This window comes from Macrobrachium rosenbergii, chromosome 55 (genome assembly GCF_040412425.1).
Source record: "Macrobrachium rosenbergii isolate ZJJX-2024 chromosome 55, ASM4041242v1, whole genome shotgun sequence".
NCBI lineage: Eukaryota > Metazoa > Arthropoda > Malacostraca > Decapoda > Palaemonidae > Macrobrachium > Macrobrachium rosenbergii.
Window position 1 is genome coordinate 59,697,763 of NC_089795.1, and position 16,899 is coordinate 59,714,661.

At 41.5% G+C, this 16,899-nt stretch overlaps 1 protein-coding gene across 2 annotated transcripts in view; it reads right to left on the reverse strand.

Moving 5' to 3' along the window:
* Positions 1 to 16,899, reverse strand: part of cni (protein cornichon) — a 32,364-nt gene that overhangs the window by 3,357 nt on the left and 12,108 nt on the right. For both annotated transcript variants that reach the window (XM_067098618.1, XM_067098616.1), the window contains exons 2-4: positions 9,002 to 9,070; positions 6,082 to 6,194; positions 5,736 to 5,879 (exon numbers count right to left, since the gene is read on the reverse strand). In XM_067098618.1, the coding sequence (XP_066954719.1) occupies positions 5,736 to 5,879; positions 6,082 to 6,194; positions 9,002 to 9,070 (326 nt within the window). The remainder of the gene's footprint in view (positions 1 to 5,735; positions 5,880 to 6,081; positions 6,195 to 9,001; positions 9,071 to 16,899) is intronic.

The following is a 16,899-nucleotide window of genomic DNA, read 5'->3' on the forward strand; positions in this document are numbered from 1 at the left end:
AATAATGAATGAAGACCCATACAAATGGCCAGGACATCATGACGACTTGAACCTGAGAGTTCAGGCAGAAATACCACAGGCTAGAGAGGGAAAGGAAAACATTCATACAACCCTAGAGGGGGAAAACTGCCTTGAAAAGTTGTGATAACTATTCAAAATATACAATATATAATATATATATTATATATATATATATATATATATATATATATATATATATATATATATATATATATATATATATATATATATATATATATATATATATATATATATATATATATATATATATATATATATATATATATATCTATATCAGGCAAGCCCAGTAAGACCCGAAACATGACTAAAAATTATCTAATTAAATTACTTTAAGTAAATATAAAATTACCATCTGCAAGCAAAGCCCACTTTTGTGAACAATACTATCTTTAAGAGAGGCAATCTTACTGATCCTTAGCCCTTGGTGTTCAGTAGAAAAAAGGCCAAACATAAAGTCTTTACTGTACAGCCTCCAAAGAAAGCTCTCATGAGGTTTATACAGATACTACAACAAGCTATGAAGAAACTGAGCTATATCCCAAACTTCAAACGATGGCAAATGTGGCCACAGTTCTAAAAAAAAGTAGAATTTTAGTTTGAGAATGTCATGCCCAAGAAGCAATAGTAACTCGGACAGTAGTGACAAATATTCAAGACGTCTCTGGGCAGCTTTACAATAATTGTCATTATTATTACAAACATTCACATGAAACATTAGAGGCAACTGACTTGCAGAGCACCAAACAATATACCCATATTAAGAAAAAGAATAGAAGAGAAAATAAAGGTAAATCAACAATACATGTAAAAAAAACAATGCACGACAATATCTAAGGCAATGGTGCATGTTGCTTTAGAGCAGAAATGCAATAAGAGCTCCCCTGAAATGTAAGAACATCATTATCACCAAATAATTGAAATAGGTTCCAGTGCTTGGCCTCATGGCCTAAACCTCACTATATCACATCAAATCAATTTATAGTGCACCCAGGGATACCAATCCACTAATTTACAATACACAGACTGAAGGACCTCTGCAAAGTCAGAACTTCACATTAGTTCTTGGGCTGCAGGCACTTAACACATGAGCATGTGTTTCCCGTTAAAATAGATATGACGGAAATGGCCTTTATTATTATCACAAATTAGTTCAACAAGACCATTGCATAACATTTCAAGATTTAAAGTTTGCCCAAATTACTTGTTCTTAAATGAAAGATAACAACTGGACAATACCATAGATATGTAGAAAGAGACCGAGACAAATGGATGAAAAGTAAAAAGCAATGCAGCTGAGGCTAAAAGGATGCTGTCAGGAACCTTTAGTATTATTTGCAGTACAATATAAAAAAACTGAAGGCACATGGTAAGTGATATCCCCTAATGGTAGAAATAACCACATAAGTTCTCTTCTACAGGTAAAATATTCTAGAGCATTATTACCACTGTTAGGTAAAGAGACACCAAGCAATCTTGTCTAAAATATAAAAATCACAGGAAGTTGCTGACATCAAACAGGAAAACAGAACAATACTGTACAGCACTTCAGTAATGGTAGAAAAATAGATATGAATAATGTGGGGTTAATACAATCATTGTGTATAGGAAGTACTATCAAAAAAGCATAGATCTCTGGCAGTTTTAGATGATTTGCTTCTAATAAAGAAAAAAAAAAAAAAAGCTTGATGCATATGTAACTTCAAATACTGTAAAACAGCAGTACAGTGCAATGAGAATCATGATCCAAAGGAACAGTAACAATTGGCTGTTCAATCACAAAAGCACTTCTTTTCCCATTCCAGTTTTCCAACAGGACAAGCGACTACTTCATTTGGGTTTCCAACAGGACAAGCAACAATTTCATTTCATATTTGGATAAGTAAAGAACTACAGCCTAACACTGTCGGCTATACTGTAATATTTTGTTTTAGTCCATAATCACAATCATTATCAGAATTTCTAAGCATAAAAAATTTGGTTATCAAGGTGGTTAACTGGAGATAGGCAAGTGAGTAGAGGTCCTCCACTCATCTGCCATTAGCCAGCACTTTTTCATTTGGCATTATGAACTTAGAAGGGCACTTTAAAAGTAGGGCTATGATAAAATGCTCTGGAATGTATACCTAGGAAAAATACAAAATAATGTACATTTACAAATTTGGTATTTGTTCATATGGAAATAAAACCATTGCCCTTTGCGTATGTGACTCACTCCTTAGGTGAGAGGATAGTCTCTCAACTCACTGGTAAACCAAAGCTCACCCCAGAGATGCCATGTTCCCAGTCAAGATAATGAACAGGAACCAATAACTCGTGTAACCTCCAAAACATTTCTGATAAAGGGATGTGAGATAGACAGAGCCAGAGTGAGATGTGTTTGTGCTTTTTCTCTAGGGGAAAAACTTTGGAGTACTAAGTGTTTGTAGCACAAGTCAAATGGCACCTAGTACTTGAGTCAATCACAAAATGAGGGTGCCGCACCCTGTCAGAAGGGAGAGCAGAGGGAGTCATACCATGAGTCAAGGCTCTTAAAATATAATGCTTGACTCTGTAGCTTACCTGCATCAAGGCCCAATCTAGCACATACTTTGCCTTACCACTGCCATGCATAGGAAGGAAAGAAAGGTAGAAGGGAAGGACAGAAGCCAGTCATACATCCATTGGACCTGCAACCTTGTGCCCTCTGAGTACCTCCAGCCTGATACTTTTTATCTGTGAGGAGCTTAGAGAGAGAGAGAGAGAGAGATGACCCTACTCCAGTCCCTGAGGTGGCTTCTCCACCATGAGGCAACTGTAAAAGCCATGATTTTCAGCATGTCCTTACTTCTGAACACAAGATGAGAATTTTTGACAATCCTTGAGAGAGAGAGAGAGAGAGGTGGGGGGGTCAATCCTCGAAAGTTAGCCTGTAATTACCAAAGGCTCTGGTCCCTGTTACCACTACGTTGCCCAGTGGCATGATAGGCATGCCTTACTCACAGTGCCAAAAGATGGGCATGCCAGCCTCAGGCCTACCCCTTTTCTTCTTTCTCTTATTTGCCTTTCAGGCAAAAGCCTGAGAGGTAGGTAACAAGGGCTGGAAAAGCTCCAAGCCTTCTTATAAGCAGAAGCCTGGTGGGATCTAGATCAGGACTTGGAAAATGTCTGGCCTTTCCTCAATCCTGATACAGACCAGCTTGGTTGGTCTAGAAGGTCTGGCTATGGTCCCCTCCAGACTTCGAAAGAACTTTAAATGAAAATATCTCAGTGGTATGCCTTTTCTCCACTACCACACCAACCTTGCTTTTCAGAAAGTAGATAGAAGGAACCAAACACTGACCCGTTCTGCAAAGATAGGCCACCTTTGGCATTGAGAACAATTGAAAAACAGCATCACACTTCAGAAACTAAGACTACCAACAGGAATGGAGACTGCTGTGAGAGGAGGTCAATGTCCTTTCAACACAAACATTGCCTTTTTCAGAAGATACATGAGAGACAACGGAGTCTGCCATCAAGCTGAGCCAGAGCAGCAACCATAAAGATGCTTTGAAGGAAGCCACAGCAACAGATTCCATGGTGCTGGCTTTGGAATAAGACAGAAATCCCTTCAGTTTAATGTCTATAAGTGGGGATTGTTCATCAGTTAACAATCCATTTGCAGGTGGGAGGTCTCATTGCCCTCTGAAGTGTAATACTTCCAATGACAGATCAGAGATGGGGAAGCTTAGAGAAACAGCAAAAGGGCAGAGAATTCTCTGGTCTACAAATCAAAGTCAACCTCCACCAGTATGCCCTCTAAGCAGGAACCAGGGCAGTCAGAATGATCAGAGCACCTTCAAAGGAAACCTTACTGTCTTACTGTCAATAATAGTGGCTGCCTAAAAACAACCCAGTTTGTTTCAAGGCCTTTGCATTTATGAATAAGCCCAATAACCTGTGGAAAGTGCCATCAGGCCCTAACGGATCCAACTTAGTAATAAGGCCCTTCCAACAAAGTAGAAGAAGATATATAACCCTGACTCAAGTGTCTGTAGAGTCAAATGCCCTGTATAAGCAGTAACAGACAAAAACCAAGAGTCTGAAGACAAGTATCTGCTCTCAGTCCTAGACAAAAACTGCATAATCAAGACTTGCTTACACTGTTACTTGGTCCAGGAGAGCAAGCACATGCTACCAGACCCACGCTGAATGGTATCTAACATAGGATGGTCTGAACAGTGCTGAGCACAAGGATATGGTCATGCAGGTGACAGTCATCTCAGAATCCAGTGGTAGTACTATGTGGAATGTTACCAATATCAGGAACGAGCTTTTGGTCATGACCATGTCTGTGTTGCATTGGGCAGGTTCTGGAGAACTAGGGAGGAAAGTAGCCATGGGATGCTCAGACTATACTTCCAAAGAAGTATGAGCAACTGTACAAAAACAAGCTTGTGAACTAGGGTCAGGTCAGGGACAAGATCATGTACTAAGCCTAATGCTCCACCCATGCTTACCTATTCCCATGAATGGTCACACTGATCACCATTCTTTTCTGCAAAAGAGGGATGTCCATAAAAAGAAATAGGAGGATGAGGAGGAGTGCTTGTGCTTCTTGGGCCTCTTTTTGCTAAAGACCTCACCAAGTTCTTCCACACACCCAAAAGGATGTAGCTGAGGCATTCTTGACAGGGACAGGAGTTCAGCAGCAGCTGCTTAAACAGTTAACAACAAAAGCATAAGCAGCAGGACTATCAGCAGCATCAATCAGGGTCAGCATCTGTTTGATTAAAGCAAGGTGACCTGTAAGTCTCTGTCAGACATTTTGGAGATGTCAGCAAAGTTGAAGCAGGAGTAATATCAGGTCATGAGCAGAGCAAGATAATTAATTGTCCATATTTCTACCTGAGCTGACCCCATAACCAAGCATCCAGAGTGGATTATCCAGGACTGGTCACAATGTCATAAGCAATGGTCCTTGTAAAAGGAGATCCTCAAAGAGTCGGTGAGAAAGGAGTGTTGCCTTCTGATGATAATGATAGAGCATTCTTAGATTTCTTCTTAATACGAAACCTCTTCTAAGATAGTAACCTATTGGCAGGATCAGCACAGATCAAAACTAGTGTGCAAACATGATTCCTGTAAAGAGAACAAAAAATATGAGGACCAACATTTAAGGGTGACAAAGTGACCACAGACCCTGCCACAGCCAGAACACCTTCGCTGTTCATTATTTATTGAAAGGAATCAGCACACAACATTCTTACCACAATCAAAACCAGCTCAAGAAAAGCTGAAGTTGGAGGCCAGAGTCAAGTCGCGTGGGATAAAAAAGAATATATCAACATAAATCATTTGTGAGTGATTAGTTAAACTGAAGAGTGAATGCTGCCAGTTGAGTGAGTAGCTGGTACTTCCTCCCCCTCACTCACTACTACTAATTTACTACTAATGACCAAAGGAGCTTGCACCAAAAGTACATCCATATAAAATACAACACAAAACTTTAAATTCTATCTTAAAAATTATACCTTACAATACATGAAAATGTAGCATTCTATTTACACCAAATGAAGTTCCGGTAATCATAAGGAACATTTATAAACCCATTAAGAAGAAAAACTTCAACTATTCAAGAAAGAGAAGTCACAACATAATAGCTAAATGAACATTCATATGTTTAAACTGCTTCCCACTGAGAGATTCTCATGAAATTTTAAATAGATACATACCCATACAGATAGTAAAAAAATGCCATAAGGTAGAAGGCTAGCTTGATCCAGCCTTCTCGTTGACACTGACTTAGAACTTCATGATTCATGATGCTGGTTGGGTCATACAGACCTGGACCACTCATCACAGGACGGCTTCGGTACCTTTTCCATAAAAAAGAGTAATTAGCATTCTGGCATGTGAGAATGTCTCATCACAATATACTATAAATCTATCAAAAACAGATTACAAACATTAGACATTAATTCTGAATTACGTTGCACAAAAAGAATGATCACTAACTTCTTACATCAACAATGTTAAAGAGTTACATTATAATGGTGTACATGTAATGGTTAGACATACCTGTTGACATGATATGCAATGAGAGGAAGGTTCAAGAACAACGAAAACCACTCTCCTGCACACAGAAAGAGCACGTTGAACAGAATGTGCAAGCCATACTCAGGTAACACCAGCTGTAAAGGAAATATGTAGTTTTAAAGTTAAATTTATTTGTTCAATACTTACCTCACTTTATGTTAGCTGTATCCCTGTGTCAGCAGGAAGGCTACAGTGAGAAAATACAAATACTTAAGATTTATTTTTTCAATACTTACCTCTCCATTATATAGCTTTTACTTCTGCACCAGCATGAGTTCGACAGATTGAAACAAAAATGAGAACACTCATTTTTCTATGAATATCCTTCTTCTATCCATCTACTTTCCCCATCCCCCCCAAAGGAGGAATAATAGGTACAAACACATATAGCTGGCAGTCTACTTCTGTCCACTTTGAATGTGGGGAGGTAGGGAGGGCAATTTATATAATGGAGAGGTAAGTAATGTATTTAATAAATAAATCTTAAATAAGTATGTATATTTTTTAAATGAACCTTACCTCTCCATTATATAACTCATTTCCCCATCTGAAACAGGTGGTGGGCAAAGTGAAAATCAGCCAACTCTTAAAGGCTACTTAGTAATAAAATATTTGTACAAAACAAATCTTTGTTTTAAACAGTGAATTCAATCCATATGCTATTAATGCTGCCTTAAGGGGATTGTCACTCAGGTAAGAGATCCTCATCCTGAAGATAGCTGAGGTCTTTTTGGAGGATGCCCCCTTCAGCAGAAGGAGGGGTAGGGTTACTGTGCCAAAACCCTCCAGAGCCAGTGATAGGTAACTAACAAGTACATATGTACAAAACAGGTATACTTCTAATACTCAACACTGAGTACCTCCAAGCTTTCCAAAAACCACAACCAGGTTTAAGAGGCAATACAGTACCTGTAGAAAGAAAGAAAAAAAAAAAAAAAAAAAAAAAAAAAAAAAAAAAACTACCTATCGATTCAGAACATAATATCCCCTGCATAAACCAGAGGAGTTAATGCTCTGCAATAATTGTATAATCTCTGCACCATGAAGATAAGCCAAAGCAAGTACAGGCAGTCCCCGGTTTACGACGGGGGTTCCGTTTTTACGCCGTGTCATAAACCGAAAACCGTCATAAACCGAAAAATCATCGAAAATCGTCAAAAATCCTAAGAAAACCTTACTTTTCCAACTCTGGCTGAAGGGGTTCTGAAAAGAGAAGAACCCTCAGATTCTAACAGATTCCCCAAAAGCATGAGTTGGAGCCTTTCCTGAAAGAGACTGCCACACTAGTATGCCCTGGTGAGCACTCTTAGACCATAGACAAGATTAACTGGACCAAGCAATATTGACTGCTGAATAATGATTTGAGGTAGAATTAGAGTCCAAAATCCTGTACATTTTCATATGACTGGTCAAAACTGAAACAGAAGCTACAGGTGAGGGTTCATGCACACTAATGTGCCTGAGCAAAACAGGAGTCTTGGATGAACCAGGATACCCTGCGTGTCTGCTTGATCATGTGCATACAGCTCACCATGATGCTCAATAGTACTGTATATAATGCAGTGACCCTCCATGCCTGAACTCTGTTACATGCACATGCATAATCCAGGGATCTTGTATGCATAAATCAGGAGTTCTGGATAAACACAGCACCATCAGCATACATATTGACACTACCCAGAGATATGGAAAAGCGGTGACCTGTTGCACCAAATCCCTGCACACCTCAGAATAGGTAAGAACAGGGGAAGAGTCTGTGACAGCCCTTGTGTTTCAGAAATATACAAGGAGATACTGGTTTGCTTGCATGATCAAGAGATCCCTGTGTCAATCTTCCTACAGCAGGTGAGTGAATGCCATTCTGAGACCTCTTCCTCTTCTTGCCACATAAGGCAGAAGCAGAAGACAAGAGCTTGAGGAAAGAAGGAGCAAGAAGACATGTACTTGTGTTCTTCATCTTAATCTATTCATGAGTCTTGTTCTCCATGGCTATAATAGACGACATGTTGTGGCAGGAAGCAGCATTGTATCTTGGAAGTAAACAAGGAGACATTGGCTCACAAGCACACTCAGAGAAATCTGTATCAACCCTACCTATGGAAAACTTCCCCCACATGAAAATGAACACTGTCGCCACCCTTTCAAGGAGGAAAGCGCTCACTCGAAGTCTGACAGAACTTTTGTGAGTGGGCTTCCAACACAAAGAAAAAAAGAAAATGATCAATAATGAAGAGGAGGAAGAGGAAGAAGATAAATTCTTTGCGTTTCTTCAATATACTATAACCAAAAGTACAGTAGTAATCTTCTCAGGGACTACAGAATGCAAGGAAGGAGGAAGAAGAGATCAACAATGAGGAGCAGGAAGAAGATAACCTCTTGCTTTACTCTGTCCACAAGTTTGTACCATCGGGGAGAACACCAATGACACAAAGCATGTAAACAACTGTTTATGTCCTTTGCATAGTTCATCGTTTATTTTTCTCATTGAAAACCATGTTGGAAAAAAAAACACACAAAAACATCATACATGCAATAAAAAAAAAAAAAAAAAGAGATGACAAAGTTTCAACTTAGCACTCAGCAAAAGTGCAGCAAGACATCCTCAGCAGCTGAGGAAACTTCATGATAGCAGGTGAATGGGGGTTTCCCTCACACCAGTTAACCACCGTCACCAAGTTTCAATGACCAATTCCAGCTTGTGCTAAGGAATACTCCGAAATAAAAGGATCTGATCTGTATTTCTCTGCAAACAAACAAGTTGATATACAGTTCAGTAATATGGTAGCACAGTTTAACTTCCAGTACAATATGTGAGGCTTACTGTTTCAGTAAATCAGGTTTGCCCATTTTATTTCATTACTGAATACACAGGTCTTCAAATATCATGTAACATACTACTTACCGGATTTAGACTGTTGCATTGATCTATCGGATTTTTGTAATCAGTCTTCAACTCATCAAATGCAATTATCTGAAAGATATTGAAATTACAATTGTTAGCAAACTTGAAAAAAAGGTAATATATTTAAGACAAGCCTATGAACAATATCTCAGGCAAAACACAATTACAGCACCTTGAAAATCTTTGGTCATGTGGGAAAACAAAATTTCTCAATGTTTCACTTAACTGACCACAATAAAAAACAACATACTGTCCATTTGGGAACAGTGAAAAAAAAAAAGGGACTGCAACACAAGTTGGGTTTATAGTGAGGTTTAAATGTTTAGTGCAATGTCAAAAGCTTAAAGCTTCTAATAAGAAGACATGAAAAGTATCTTACTGTGCAGAACAATGTATTGTGTCAGAAAGCAATCAGCTGAGGATGATACAGTAATTTGTTTTAACGAACTGATTACTTTATGGTAGCCTAATGCAGCAGTCAAAGACTCCCCAGACAAACTCCAAAGGCTGATGCATACTCCCATCTTGTCATATCTCTTACCCAAGGCTCTGCTTTAAACTTTGCACATAACTCCCCCAAGTCTGTTAGATTAGTCACTTGGAACCTGCAGCTCAACTAATACAGTACACCTATTGGCCAAGTGGGCAACTCTACTTCTGCTCTTTCCCTTGACTCAACCACAAGTAAAGCATGTAACTCACTGAAATCTCTTACTGAAGCCTTCAGAGGTTTCAGTGGCAAAGAGACAAGAAATTACCATACTTATTGATGAAGGCAATGGTTTCGCCACTTCATGCCAGGATTAAGCCTATTGCCGCTATATATCAAATGCATGACTCTAGGAGGCATTATTAAAGCTTGACCTGTTCCAATGGCAGAGCTCTTCCTTTCATCTGAACTGTTTAGGACCCCTCGCTTCTACCTCTTCTTACTTACTTAGTAACATTGGATGCTAAGAGATCAAGAGTTGGGAAGTTGAAAAGCTATCTACTCAATATGCTCCATTTACACGGTAATGAACCTGGAGGGGCAATCCAGGCCTTCTCAACTAACTTCAACTATGAAACAATGGACAGTAGTCAAGCCTGAAGCCTCTTTAAGGTTTTACTTAGCCACAGCTCTGGCAGTGGATATTTTGTTTTAAATGAGATGAGAGACAATATGCAAATGCAAGGTAATAGTTCAAAGGCAGGTTGCACTAAGCATAAGGCAACACCACAAATCTTTCCCCTAGAAGACTATAAATAGGCATGTTAAGCAATACTCGGAAAACATTATAATTTTCATAATAAAATTAATTATTTGGATACTTACCTTCTGTTAAAGTCAGTTTTATCTTTGCACTGTTTGGTGCGACTGGCATTTAAAAAATCAAGATAAGCTTGGCTAACCAGCTCAGACTGTCACTGTAGTCATCTGTTTCCCACCAGATTTTGATGAAATGTTTACGTTCTTGTCATATTTCTGTATGACCACCCTGTGGGGAGGCTGGGTGGGTTTCCACTTTAACAGTATCCAAATAATTAATTTTATCATGAAAATTATCATTATTTGGAATGAATCTTACCTACTGTTAAAGTTAGCTGACTACCACATTGAATGAGGAAAGTGGGTTAGTGCAGTCAGAAAAACATAGTTCAGCCAAGTGAACTTAAAACTTTTTTATGAAAAAAAAAAAAAAAAAAAAAAAAACAGACAGACCTCAGAGAGCTTTTTATAAGATCTCTCTCTTTCTCATATGCTAGGGGTAGGCAAATCTACGTCTCCTAAAATCCCTCTTAAAACATTTACTCTAACATCCAAACCAGGCCAGGTATGTCCAAGATTAATCTGTCACCCATTTGTCCCAAAACATAAGGCAGACAGTAGATGAAGAAAAGTGTTTTCACAATGCATCAACCAGTTTGTACCCGTGGGGGCCTGCTTCCACAAAAAGTGGGCATCCTGGCAACATTTGGGAGTAGATTTGTGAGGGGTTAAAACCCTGAGAAGGGTATATTTCAGGAGCTGATTCCCCCACCCTCCCCACCACAACATCCGCACCAATCAGCTTGAGTTGTACCTGGAGACCTTTAAGTTCTTGGTTTGTGACAAAGGGGTGAGGTTGATGATGGCAAAAGGGGGCCATGGAATGACAGATGCCTCTCAAGCCACTTCTTTGTAACCCCCAAGGCCTTCAGTAGATGGAGACCCATCATCCACTTCCAGTCCCAAAAAACCAATTTTGACAACTGAAGAAAACTGTTTCAGTCAGTCATTCCATTCAAAGGATATTACCTTTTTAGCATCAGGTTTCCACACACAGACTTTACTGGATATTCCTCCGACTCCCCTGGCATGAGGATTTTTTCAATGCAGGGCTTATTGTTTTAGGCTGATTACAGCCACACAAGTACTCACAAGGACTAGTCCCATTATCAAACTGTCAAGGCACTTCAACCGGTTGATAATGGCAGCATCTGCATTGCAGCTTCACCTGCACCTTGAGACTGTGGCAAAGGCACCTGGGTCACTTGAATACTCTGTAGAACTTAGTCCCTTACAGCTACTGCAGACTGATGACTGGCTGGGCATCCAGATACTCTGATACAGTCAATCGTTTGGGAGGTCAAGTTAGATCTCATGAGGTAGCAAGACCAGCAAAATCTAATGGTGCAGGTGTCATCAGCACTACCTTCATCAGACTTCCTGTTCACAGGTACTGCCATGGAGGGCTGGGGCACCAACACGCAGGATTGCATCACTCCAGTCTGAAGGTCACTGGAGGACATAAACCATGTACAGTATACCTCCTGGAGCTAAAACTGCATTCCTGGCTTTACATGCATTCAAAGAATGTGTGTCCAACAAAGAAGTAAGTACATCATAACTCCATCAATGGCACCTGTCTAAAGAGAAGAGAAGGATGAATTCTGTGTCAATTTGTCACCTAACCATTCAGATATTTTTGTGGGCAGCGGAGAGGAACATCACTAAGTTAACGAAGGAATTAATTTGGTAGTGGACACCTTGAGCAAAAGAACAGATTTTCCCAGCAGAGTGGTTGCTGCAACTAAACACTTGCAAGGAGTTTTGTAAACTAAAGGACACTCTAAACACTGATTTCTCTGCCATCTACTACAATGGAAAAGCTCCCTAGCTACTGCTCCACCTGGACAGACCAAATGCTATATGAAGCAAATCCTTTGTGGTCACACAGACCAGTCTAGAGGTATACAGTAAACCTCACCTTTCTTATGTGTGCCCCAGCTATGTACCTCCCGATCTCACGATAAGGAATATGCACTGAATTTATATGTGACTTTTATGGTGCTCAAAGTAAGGTCTGGCAAGGCGGTCCAAATCCTGGGGTTAGGTAAGCAATTAAGTGTGCTAGGTCAGGTTAGGATGCATCCTTACTCTGGCTTTTATGGCATTCTAGGTCAGGTTAGGTGGTGGGGGGCGGGGAGAGAATTGTCCAGGGCAAGTGAATTCCCTCTGACTAAGTATGGACCAAACACCCTAGCACCTAGGTTGGGTTAATTTGGGACGTATCCCAGTAACTGTCCTTGCTACATTTTCATGTTTTATTAATTTCTTAGTGACTGGTAGCATACTGCTGATAAACAGGAACTGTATACAGTACTTTTTTTCAAGTAAGTGATGGTATGATTTAACTTTAAACCATTACTGTACTGCATTTTGAACTTGAAAAATGATATTTTTATGATAAAATAAAGTTTTGTACATACTTACCCGGCAGATATATACTTAGCTATAGTCTCCGACGTTCCCGACAGAAATTCAAATTTCGCGGCACACGCGACAGGTAGGTCAGGTGATCTACCATTCCCGCCGCTGGGTGGCGGGAATAGGAACCATTCCCGCCATGTCAGATTTTCTCTTCCACCTGTCTCCTGAGGGGAGGCTGGGCGGGCTATTATCAGATATATCTGCCGGGTAAGTATGTACAAAACTTTATTTTATCATAAAAATATCATTTTTGTACATGAAACTTACCCGTCAGATATATACTTAGCTGATTGGCACCCTGGGAGGAGGGCAAGAGACAGCTAAGAACTAAAAACGGAAAACAACATATGTTGTAGGAATAAACAAAACCATGGTTCTTACCTGATTGGGCAGAAGACTTCATGGATACTGTCTATGAGTCTGCATGCCTCAAGAGCTTCAGCGAGGAAGTGACCTAAGACTGAAAGCCCTTCTGGATCATATCAATGGGGATAAAACCCACTTACATGACAGAGCCTGTTATGGATCATGTCAAAGGATTAACCCACTTACAAGACAGAGCCCTCTACCTGAATCATATCAATGGGGCCTATCCTCTTACATGACAGAGCTAGGTAATAAAAATACAAGGAGCTAACAACCAAAACCGACCACCTGACCAAGCCTAACCTTGTTAGTAATATGAGATGAAAAAGAGAGAGAGACCTGCAACACTCTTTTTCAACCAACCATAAAAAACACAACAAACAATTAAAAATAACACTAAATTAAATAGGATTAGCTTCAGCTCCTGACCCAGCACCGAATCCATGGATACGTAAGCTCCTAGAGAGAAGCACTTCTCATAAGTCACACTAACGTCTCTCAAATAATGAGAAGCAAACACTGAGTTACATCTCCAGTATGTAGAGTCCACAATAGACTGGAGGGACCAAGACTTGTGGAAAGCTAGAGAAGTAGCTATTGCTCTCACCTCATGAGCATTAACTCTTAGGAGCTGAAGATGTTCTTCTTTACATGAAAGATGAGCCTCTTTAATAATGTCCTTAATGAAGAAAGCCTGGGCATTCTTGGAAATTGCTCTTGAAGGATCCTTGACAGAACACCAAAGACTTTCGGTGTTGCCTCTGAGCTGTTTCTTTCTCTCCAAATAAAGTTTAAGGCTTCTTACAGGACAGAGTGTGTGTTCCAGCTCCTGTCCTGAAAGATCGGAGAGTCCTTTGACCTCAAAACTCCTAGGCCAAGGTTTTGAAGGGTTCTCATTCTTTGCTAAGAAGAGAGGCTGAAAGGAGCAGATTGCAGAGTCCTTCTTAAAGCCTACAGAACCTTCTAAGGCTTGTAATTCGCTCACTCTTTTGGCCAAGCAAGAGCTTAAAAAGAAACAGAGATTTTCTGGTCAAGTCCCTGAACGAGGCAGATCGAGGAGGCTCAAACTTGCTAGACATCAAAAACTTTAGGACCACGTCCAAATTCCAGCTGGGAGGTCTAGGGACTTATTTTTGAAGTTTCAAAAGACCTTATAAGGTCGTGAAGGTCTTTATTATCCGAGATGTTCAGACCTCTGTGTCGAAAGACTGAAGACAGCATGCTCCTATACCCCTTTATGGTGGAAACGGCCAGGTTACATTGCTCCCTTAGGTAGAGAAGGAAATCCGCAATCTCCATTACAGAGGTACTGGAAGAGGAAATTTTCTTAGATCGGCACCATCTCCGAAAGACTTCCCACTTCGACTGGTAGAGGCGCAAGGTAGAAGATCTTCTAGCTCTGGCGATAGCCTTAGCAGCCTTGTGCGAAAATCCCTTCGCTCTAACCAGTCCTTCGACAGTCTGAAGGCAGTTAGGTTTAGAGCGGGAAGATTCTTGTGAAATCTGTCGAAGTGGGGTTGTTTGAGAAGATCGCTCCTGAGAGGGAGCGACCTGGGAAAATCTATCATCCATTCCAGTACCTCTGTGAACCAGTCTCTGGATGGCCAAAAGGGAGCGATCAGGGTGAGCTTGGTGCCCTCTGACGAACTGAACTTCCTGATTACCTCCCCCCATTATCTTGAACGGGGAAAAGCGTGAGCCGCCTAGACCGTTCCAATCTAGGAGAAGGCCGCCTATAGCTACTGCTCTGGGGTCCGAGATTGGGGAGCAGTAGTTCTCCAACCTCTTGTTCCAATGGGTTGCGAAGAGGTCTATATGAGGTCTCCCCCACAGGAACCATAGCCTTTCGCAAACCTCCTGATGAAGGGACCACTCCGTGGGAAGAACTTGATCTTTTCTGCTGAGCAGATCCGCCCTCACATTCCTTTCTCCCTGAACAAATCTGGTGAGGAGAACGATGTTTCTCTCCCCGCCCACAACAGAAGGTTCCTTGCTGCAATGTACAGGGAGAAGGAAATGTGTCCCTCCTGCTTCCTGATATAAGCCAGGGCTGTGGTGTTGTCGAGTTGACTAGAACTACTGATCCCTTGACCAGAAGTTCGAATCTGGAAAGAGCTAGGTGAATGGCTACCAGCTCTTTCATATTGATGTGCCAGGCCTTCTGATCCGTGTCCCAGGTACCTGACACTTCTTCCGAGCCTAGTGTCGCTCCCCAGCCCGACTCCGACGCGCCTGAGAACAACACTAGGCGAGGGCTCAGCGGTTGTAGAGGAATTCCTAGACCCAGCTTCTTTGGGTCTAACCACCAACGGAGTTGTTCCTTTACCAGAGATGATATTTGGAAGGAATCCGACAAGTCTTGGGACTTCGATCCCAAGATTCTTTCAGGAAGAACTGAAGAGGTCTGAGGTGAAGCCTTCCCAGAGAAAAAAACGAACTGTTCCAGCGAGGAAATGGTCCCCAGCAGACTCATCCATTCCCTCGCCGAACAACTGTCTTTCTCCAGAAAGTCTGTCACCTTTTGAAGGCAGCGTTCCCTTCTTTCCAGGGAGGAAACGCCGAAACCCCCGAGAATCCATCCGAATCCCCAGGTAGACAATTTCCTGCTGAGGAATCATCTGAGACTTCTCGAGGTTCACAAGAAGTCCCTAGAGATTGGACCAGGTTTAAAGTCCGAGAAAGGTCCTCCAGACAACGGTTCTTTGAACTGGACCGAATTAGCCAATCGTCGAGATACAAGGAAATCCTCACTCCCTCCAAGTGCAACCAGTGAGCCACATTCCTGAGAATGGTCGTGAAAACTTGGGGAGCTGTGGAGAGTCCAAGCAAAGAGCCCTGAACTGAAAGGTTCTGCCGTCTACCATGAACCTTAGGAACTTCCTGGAGGAGGGATGGATGGGGACGTGGAAGTAAGCATCCTGAAGGTCCAGGGACACCATCCAATCTCCTTGACGAAGAGACGACAGAACTGAAGACGTCGTCTCCATAGAGAACTTCTTCTTTATGACGAAAGTGTTCAGGAGCTCCACGTCCAAGACCGGTCTCCACCCGCCCGAGGATTTTGGAACAAGAAAAAGACGGTTGTAAAATCCCGGGAGTGAAGATCTTGCACCGTTCTATTGCAGACTTTTCTAGCATTTGATCGACGGCTAGAAGAAGGGCTTGTCTCCGCACAGGATCCTTGTATCTCGCCGATAACTCCTCGAGTTGTAGTCAAGGGAGGTTTCGAAAGAAGGAATGAGGTACCCTTCCTCAAAACAGAGAGGGACCATTCGTCCGCTCCCTTTTGTGCCCAGGCTTCGCTAACTTGAGAAGTCTGGCACCTACTGGAGTCTGGAGGACTTGATCTTCACTTGGACTTCCTGGAAGGGAGTCCTGAAGGCCTGGATCTTCTTTCAGGTCTACGCCTCCTAATAGACCTGGATGAACGAAAGGGCTCCTGAAAAGGGGGCTTCTCCTTCTTAGTAATAGGCGCAGCAGGTCTCAACCTCTTCGACGATTGAGCCAGAAGGTCTTGAGAAGCCTTTTCCGACAAGGAACAGAGACTTCCTTTACAGTTTCTTTATGGGAAAGATGGCTCGAGAGAGGAGCGTACAAGAGGGAAGACTCTGGGGAAGGAGAGACCGATTTAGAGAGGAAAGCGCTGAAGACTGACCTCTTCTTAAGAAGGCCAGTGCCGAACAGGGAAGCGATCTCCATCGAGCCGTCCTAACAGCTTTGTCCAGGCAAGACAACACACTGCTGAGGTCCTCCATACTAACTGAATCCTCTTGAAGACTTCTCTTGGCTAAGGCCCCAA